Source organism: Morone saxatilis, unplaced genomic scaffold (assembly GCF_004916995.1).
Source record: "Morone saxatilis isolate NCDOM2014 unplaced genomic scaffold, NCSU_SB_2.0 Contig10, whole genome shotgun sequence".
Classification (NCBI taxonomy): Eukaryota; Metazoa; Chordata; class Actinopteri; family Moronidae; genus Morone; species Morone saxatilis.
Window position 1 is genome coordinate 13,566,960 of NW_023339652.1, and position 9,178 is coordinate 13,576,137.

General features: G+C 41.5%; 1 protein-coding gene across 1 annotated transcript in view; it reads right to left on the reverse strand.

The window, feature by feature from the left end:
• The window catches only part of LOC118336271 (copine-8-like), a 60,164-nt gene extending 59,773 nt beyond the window's left edge, over positions 1-391 (reverse strand). Inside the window, exon 1 of the mRNA XM_035672884.1 lies at positions 201-391. Coding sequence (XP_035528777.1) covers positions 201-298 — 98 coding nt within the window. The 5' untranslated portion in view covers positions 299-391. The remainder of the gene's footprint in view (positions 1-200) is intronic.
• Between the last annotated feature and the right edge of the window lie 8,787 nt (positions 392-9,178).

Sequence of the window (9,178 nt, forward strand, 5' to 3'; positions counted from 1 at the left end):
AAAAAAAAAAAAAAAAAGCGTAAATGTGACATTTTTCACGCTATCCTCGGCGTTGTAGCCGCTATGAGAAGCAGGCTAAACTAAAAAGAAACTTGGACGGAGTTAAAAGTACAGGTGACTTCCAGCTGCGTTCAATGGCTCGGTGTTTTTCCGTAGAGCCTGTTAGACTAAAACCAGGTTAAACAGACACATTCCCCTACCTGCAGGACACTGTGATTTCAACTTTGGTGGCCGGAATAGACGCGTTGAGCGGGTCGAAGTCGCCTATCGACGCCATGTTTAGGAAACTGTTGTTCATCCTGTCATGAATTGTTTGGTTTTTTCCTTTTCCCCTGTGCTGTGGTGGTACAGCCCCTTTTTTTTTTTTGCGAGCGACGACGGACGGCGAGAAACTGTGTGTGCGCCTCCTCGGCGAGAAGTGGAGCAAAGGTGTCAGAGAGAGAGGGAGAGGGAGGCTGGGAGATGTGATGTCACTTCTCCCTTTCTCCTCCTCTGTGTGTGTCTCTTTGCCTTCTCCCTTCCCTCTTTCTTTATGCCCCTCTGCCATCTCCTTCCCCTCTTTCTGTCAGTTTCACTCTCTCAATTCAGTGCAGTTCAGTTGACTTCTGTTCAGTTCATTTAAAATTCAGTGCTTCAGATTTACTGGCATGGAAGTAATGACAACGATACAATCATCAAGAAAATAGAAGACATTTGTCATGAAAAGTCTTTCCTGTGTGTGTGTGTGTGTAGGCACGTGCACATTCCCCCTGCCCTCAATGCTCTCATCCACATCAGTTCAATTCAATGTGTGTTGCTGGCTTGAAACACCCCTCACTCCTTCTTGCACTGGCCGGATTAACCTGTTAACCCCCCCAAAAAAAGCACTGTTGGGTCCCTAATGATGTCATCAGGGTCATTTCGGCTTTACCTTTAATTTATAACAGAAAGCCTGTGTTACAAACACCAGGTGTGGAGTTTGAATGAAACGAAAGACGATGTTTGCATGATGGGAAACGTAGTGTTTTATGGGCTTAATGTTTAAAAGAGTATTTTGACTCTGTATCTTTTTGTTGCTATGTCTCTTGTAACTCCCCCAGCTTTATGAAAGCGTAATACTAAATCAATGGAGGGCACCTTTAAAGTCTTAATACAACATTTTTACATGGGGTCTCCCTACCTAGTTGCCCATTCTGCCCCCTGTTGTCTTTGTGTGTGTGTATGTGTGTGTGTGTGTGTGTGTGTGTGAACAGTAGAGTATATGTTGTGCAGCACATTCAGTCCCTGTGCCACACACTTTTCTGGTCTCATTAGTCTGCGAGGAGATTATTAGTATTATCATTATTAGTGTTTTTAGAAACACTAATAAGTCTATCTCTTCTCGTTCTCCTCTCTCTCTCTCTGCACTATGAGGATAAGCATCTGATTTAATTAACTGAAAGGGGGACCCTCCGCTGGCAGAGAATAGAATGACAGCATGATGAATGTGAGGGGATAAGGAGGAGAGTCACATTATGAGGACATGGTGGTGTGTGTGTGTGTGTGTGTGTGCGTTTCCAAAAGAGACTTACAGTATATTGAAGTTTCGCTCTAGGTGTGTGTGTGTTTGTAGAGAGGTTGTCAGAAAGCATGTGTGTGCCATCAAAAGAAACCGCTGATACAGTGGTCCTTTAAGTGTGTGTGTGTGTGTGTGTGTGTGTGTGTATGTGTGTGCAAGTATACAAGGATACAAGCATACTCCTCCCAGAAGAAAGTATCTCCCAAACTGGCCCTCCTGGTGAAAGAGAAAATGCCCTGCTCACGTTTGCTATATGCAGCATGTGTGTGTATGTGTGTGTTGTGGGGGGGGGGGGGTAGCATTATGTTTAGATGGTAAGAGTCATAGGATTTTAAAATGACGCATCTCCAGTATTTACTTCACTGTGTTTACTGGCCAATATCCATGTCTCTAAAGTATTAGCTTGTCTTACAGACAACACATGCCACGCAACGCGGCCCTGGGCTGGATTTGCGGCATGGTGGCAAAAACCACTTAAGCGGGCACCTTTGGGCCAATCACATAATATGGCACCACTCCGCGCCCGCACATGGGTGGGGTGGGGGGAATGGGTTCATACACACAAAAAAATAGACGGTCACCGTAACCAGACACCACACACATATACATTGTGGGTAGCAGAAGAAAGACAGAGGCCATTTGACCTGTAGCTTAACCCCCTCTCTGCCAAACGCCCCCCTTGTGTTGGTTCTCAAAATTATTAGCAACCTTAAAAAAGTGTAAAGAAGAGGATTCAACATTATGTTGACTGGAAATGATTCCAAAGTATGGAAAATGGCAACTCTCCTAAAAAAGAACTAACCAGATTTTAATGGCCCGAAATTATAAGATGCTACTGTTGTGTGGGGTTTTTTCTTTGTAATGCAAGATTTTCCAACCCCCGCCTTCTATTTTTATTACAACCAGGTGCACCTGTGTGTAACTCCAAAAGCCATTAATTAAATAATTCACTATCATAGCACCAAGAAGCAAAAACGTTTTCACCCGGAATATATGCCATAAAATGTTTCCCTATAATGACTGGTGTCTAGACATAACCATTGTTATCTGCAAACTCTATTTAAGCTTTATAAGCGATTTATTTAGCCATGCGTATTTATCATACATACCATTCATATTTAAGTAGGTTCAACTGTAAAACAAAAAAGAGTGTATTTAAGTAATTATGCTTATACATTTTAATGTTACAACGTGTCTTTATTCGATTTAACGCATTAACCATGGTCTGTGATGTTTTACATTAGAGTATAACATTAAATAGCGGTACTAAGATCAGGTGGATAAATTAGCCCTAACTACTGCCTGAAAGGGGTTAAAGAGGGACAACACACACACACACACACACCACACACACCACACACACCACACACAGCACAAACTGAAAAAGAACTTGTCCATGCTGTCAGAATGTTGATAGCCATGTAATCCATAATCCAAGCTAGCTGAATTTCCCAGGAAAAAAAACCATGCATAAACATGATGCCCATTTGTAAACAATAAACTTGGCCTCCCATAATTAATTACACGCAGGCAATGATACAACTCCATCATGCAAAGACCACGTACACACAGCCCACAATTCATCACAAAAAAAAAATAATGTTGTTTGTATTTCAACATGTATAGCGATGTAGAAAGTATATTATCATTTATTATATTGAAGACCAGTGTTTACTAAAAAGGAAAAAAGTGACGTTTCCCATTTGCAGGAGATTTTTATGTATGTATTTTGAGCTGAAATCTATAGTATGATGAATATTAAATGTATGAATATGTACATAACTATATCTGATTTAGATGTAAAAACAAATCTCCACCTTGTTTATACAAAGTATACCCTATTTTTAGTTAAAACTAAAATGCAAACAAATGAATTTATTTTCTAGCTATAATAGTTTATTTTAAGCTATTTGACCCATCACAGAGAAGTATATGTCACAGTTAGTGAGGATGCTGTTTTTGAATCAATTTGAATTGTTTTTAATGGCCCAAGCTCATTATGACACCTTTTGTCCTCCCCCTGGGATCAAAATGAAACCCCACCCTGGTTTGAGTGACGAATAGATAATGATTAAGATAGCGAATTCCTTATTTATTATCTGGCCTGAGAGAAATTCAGGTTGACACCGCAGCAAATAGGGCAAAGTAGTGGCAAAACCAGAGAACAAGAGAAGATCACAAATAAAAATATTACAAAATAACCAAAATATAATAAAGATATAAAACTACTAAATGAAAGCATAACCAGATATGCATTGTTCAGTAGGACAGGGAGTGCAAAAAATGAGCCAGAAAAATTTACTTGACCTAAAACTAAAACTAAACTGTAGCAGAGTGGAAATTAAATATAAGATAGTGCAAAAGGTTTGTGCTTGTGGTAGGAGTTTTAAACCGTGCTTTGTCCTGCGGGGGTTGGAAGGGACTGGGTTGCTGGTGTGGTTTGTGGAGGTATGATGGCCAGATGGAACAAACCCCCAAGCCTCCAAAACCACTTGAGGCTTGGGGGCTGGGTCAGTCTGTAGGCTGAAAGTGCTGCCCTGAAGCCTGCCTCAGCTAGTGTAGAGAGGAGAGAGGGGTTGTCCAATGATGGCTTTCAGCTTCCCCTTCTCATCATCTTCTCTGGGGAGGGGTTCCTCCTTGCTCCCGCCGGAAAGCAACCAACCCAGCTCTTTTTGGTTTTTCCCTGTGTTGAGCCTGTAGGTGGTTTCTGTCCGCACCCATCCCAACCTGAAGTTCTTCAATCAGGTCTCTGTACCTCCCTCCTCCCTATCATCTGAGATACAGCCGACAATGGAGGAGGTCCATCCAGAGAACTTCTGTGAGGTGACACGCTCCCAGAGTTGAAGCAGAAAGTCAGAGGTGTAGAGGGTGAACAGGAATGGTGACAGTAGCAGTTCCTTGGGTGTAGCGCAGTGCATGCTCGTCACCCCAACGTCTGACAAGGCAGACTGTGCAGTCTGACATAACTGTGGTCTGTCAGTGAGGTAGTCAAGTGATCCAAGGCCACGAGTCGCTGATCCACGGCTCATCAAACAGAAGAGCTTTTCCTGCCAAGCCCGAGAGAGGCTGGAATGGGGTGTCGAAGGCACTGGAAAAGTCAAAGAACATGATTCACGGTGCCCTTGTGACTTCCCTCCAGGTGAGTGTAAGCTCTGTGAAGCAGGTAGATGATAGCATCATCCACCGCCCGATTGTGTGCGGCCTGGTACGCAAACTGCAGTGGGTCCAGGCCAGTCCGTACCAGGGGTCTGAGGTTGCTGGCAAGATATATATGGGCAAGATTTATATGCATAGAGTATAAATTAATCACACAACCTCCCTGTGTTTCCAAACCTTTTTAGTAAACTTTAATTCTAACTCATTAATCTGACATAAGCAATATTTCAATATTCATTTACAAAACATTTAACTTTTCTAAAACCCTAACCCCCTCAGTTGATCGCGAGGCAGGTAGTGATGGCATGATCTTTGCAGATGTATGGCATTGGCTTTTTGGCATATTGTGGATGTTTCAAGATCAGCTCCTGGCGAGGGCAGTTTTTGCCTCTGAGGGGGAGCTGGGTGAGGTGAGGCTTTGGTGGAGGGGGAGAATCGGTGAGGGGGAGGTGCTCAGAGGTAAGCTGGGCATACCTTGTTGGGATCTTCTCAACATATCTGGCAGCGGCCTGACGTGTGCGGGGGAACTAACCTGTCAAATTAAATTGTTATTATAAACAAATCAAAGTGCATACAAAGTTCAAATTGTGGAGGTCACTACAGAAGAAGGCAAACCAGCTACAGAAGGAAGAGCAACAGAAATGTAGCTTAATGCTGACCTTGCGTCGCTTGATGTGAGGTATCACCAGCTTCAGTCTTCCTCATCCGCTGATTCTTCCTCTTCATCAGGACTCCAGTCCTCCACTTCATACCCTTCTCGTGCTGCGGGGTCTTTTCGACCCCAGAGGACAACAGACGTAATTAAATTCAATAAAACACCCATAATTCAATCAAATTAATTAGAATTTATTGTAATGATGAAGAGCATAGTATTGAACAACCCCTGTTATTTTTAGACCATTTGATGAAAAAAATATTTTGACAGCAAAACATTTTTTTTGGGGGGGGTCAGAATGTTCCTCCTCCAATAGTTGTTGAGATATGTATACTGTACCAAAGGGGTGGAACGATATTGCCTTACCTAAATCTGTGTTGCTACCCTGGCTAAAAATCTCTGTCATACTGGTTACAGATGTTTCCTAGACTTACAGCTACCAGACAGACCAATTAGGGAAAAAATGATTCAGGTACTACAGGTAATACATTTAACAGTAGGGTAGAGAATTGCAAAAATGTCCTTGCTTCTTGTCTTTCTCTTTCAGCTCACGGCTAAGTGTCCTGCTGTTCACATCCCAGGTAGTTATGATCTCACACTTGATTCTGACCTGCACTTATATGGAGAGAGTTTCCCTCTGCCCAATGTATACAGGAGCGCACACTTGACCTTCTCACTATGGTTGCTTCTATAAGCCTTATTTCTCCCTCCTCCCCCCTTTCACATACAGTATCTCCTCCTTGGTGTTCATCCCCCATAGTTTTTGTTAATCTCCACCTTTTCATGCTGCTCTCTTTGTTGAGACATAAAAACTCAAGCTGATTCAGTAAATGAAACACAGATGTCATTTCTTCAAAAGGCACTGCCCTCTAATTTCATGCTAAAACGCTTTTGCTGGTTTATTAAAAATGTTGCTCTTCCCAATCTGTTTTTCTTGATAACTGAGATCCGCCGAGAGGGGACATGGTTGATTTCTGTAGCCGCATTAAGAGAGCAAGCAGGCAGTATCACGGCTCATCGGTTCTGGTCATAAAGCAGCGACGGCGCTGGTATTTTTAGCCGGAGGATTCACCCTGTGGACGCTCATAGATAGGAGACACGGTGGTGAATATTGACCCTGTCCTCCTGAGCCTCATTGCTGTTCAGATAAACGTCTTTAACTACCACTTGGCTGTCTTCGCCTGTTTCCCCCCTACACTTTATCTCTTACCCTCTTTCCTTTTTTGTGTTTTCTCACCTATTCCGTCTTTGTTTCCATATGGCTGTCAAACAAATAAAATGCAAATTAGGTGTGTTTTTCTTTTAAGCGAATAGCTCGCTGAATGTCAGAAAACAAAACATTCTTGCTGCTAATGATGCCCATATTTATTTTATGATTTCATCCAAGGTAAAAACTGTGAAATGCACAGGAACATTCTCTTAATGCACCAGCTAATGGCCAAACAATAATGGGAATATAATACTGAAAAACATGGTCCAGAGCATGGAGTACATCATTATATATTTGACAAATGCATTTCTCTCACTATTTTTGTGTAATTTCTTATGACAAATACTGAAGGGAGCCTGGCACACACGTACACACATACACACACACACACACACACACACACACAAACAGGGCCAAAGCTCATCCCTGGCAATTTCACATAGAAATTAACCTGTATTGATTTTAATCCCTCAGTAAATACAAAGCACCTGCAGCTGTACAAATCACATTATTCAGACGGATTTAGCTGTGAAACAAGAGCATCCGGTGGGGCCCACACACACCACCAATCAATGTGTTCAGTGAACAGATTAAAGGCGGATATATTATCCGAACTCATCATAGATTATGCTACAATTAAACTGAAAGTGGAACTCCCCGCCCACGCCCTCTGTGTGAGAGAAGTCATTATTGATTTCTTGTAAAACTTGATCATCTGGCTCGTACAGTGTGCCAGGAATATATCATACGATTCCTGTAGACAGTAAACATCCTTAAGAGCTGGAAGGACAGAGATATAGCGTTCAGGTATGAAAAAAGCCATTTTTGGAGGACATCCAGGTGCTTTCCAAGAACTTGTTTCCGGATTAAGATTTACGTGACGCAGTTACCTTTCCTGTCACTAGCCTGCCTAGTGAAAGCGAGAAGATGACTTTGGGCGTTGATAGTTTGGTAGAGGGCAGAGGAATAAGCTTATACAAGCTCACGCTGTCGTCCATTGTTGGCTGTACTTCCTTTTAGGTGACCCTATGTCACAAAAAGTAAGTAGATTTTCTGGTAATATATACACATACATACATAGATAACTGTGGATAGCATCTGGTGAAGGGTTCATTTAGGCTGACGTTAGAAATGGTCATGTTAAAGTAACATTTCAATATTTTGTGAAATATGCTTATTCAGTTCCTTGCTGAGATTTAGATGATTACATCAATCCCACCCACATGTTTCTTTTTTATATGAAGCTACAGCCAGGGATGCTAGCATATATGATACCTAAACTAAGCTAACCCTCAGTTTAATATATAAAAAAAATTTAATTTTTATTCTACATTTAATGGAGATACAGTGATTTCATTAGTGAAAACGGATGTTTTCTTTCATCTTTGGACGGAGCAAGACTAGCTGTTTCCCCCTTGTCATTGTGCTAAGCTAAGCTAACCGCTGCTAGCCCTAGCTTATTTAGCTTTAGAGCGGTATCAATCTTCTCATCTCACTCTCAGCGACAAAGCAAAAAGGCACATTTCCCAAAATGCCAAACTATTCCTTTAAGGTTAAAGGTTAGGGTCGCATGTAGACTTTTAAGTTGTTAAGTATCGAAATTTTAAAATGTTATAAACAATAAAGCAACAATGTCAGCTACTTAGCCGACCTAGCTAGCTAGTTAGTAGGCTACAATATGCATCTAACGTGATCCTCTCTTACAGTTTATGCACTGGCTTGTGTTAAAAACACGTGTACACAGTAAGGACAAAGTGGCTAGCTGATTTCCAAGCTGACAATATCATGACATTAATGCAATAATCAATCACACGTCTCAAAATGAGAACTAATCAGTTCTCTGCCAGAAACAGCAGCGAAAGGAAAAGGTTATGTTGAGTTAATCAGGGTGAAAGATGCAACGTGGGGGTGAGTTGTGTCACCTGAAAGCCCTCATTAGAATAGTATAAAAGTGCAATAGAATAGAAGTTCAGCACAGCACACATTAGGTGGTGTGAGTCAGCCGCGAGTCGGTGCTCTGCTCCTGCGAGGCCAATTAACACTCTGCTGCTCTCAGTACTGCTGAACATTAAATATTGATCCTTCCATCACTGTTCACATTAATTTGTGTCTTGAGGGGGAGTTTCTTACCCTTTTTCACCCCCTTCTGTCATTGTCTGTGGCTCCTGTGCTGAAGTAAATCACAGGATACAATATTACTGCCTGAAGTTATAATTAAAGGAGGAATGAAACCAGATAAATGATGAATTAGTCCACAATACTTCCATAGATTATGTAATTTCTTGCGAGGTGATGTATAGTATAATGTATCTAGGCTGTATTATGATGTTTCTTGAGTAACAATAGTCCCTTGTTCCCCTCTTCATACAACAGTACACACTTGCCTAACACTGAGCCCCAAACACAAATAATACAAATCTGAATAAGAAAATGTTAAACAGACAGCCTGCAGATAGCTGCTTTCATTAACCCACTCATATGATCCGACTGTATCATCGACATTTTAAGAGAAACAGAAAAACTGACAAATAAAAAAGTCAAATCCAATATGATTACTTATCTAGTACACCATCTGTCATTATACTACCACCATGTGGTCATAATCCAATAATACATGGGT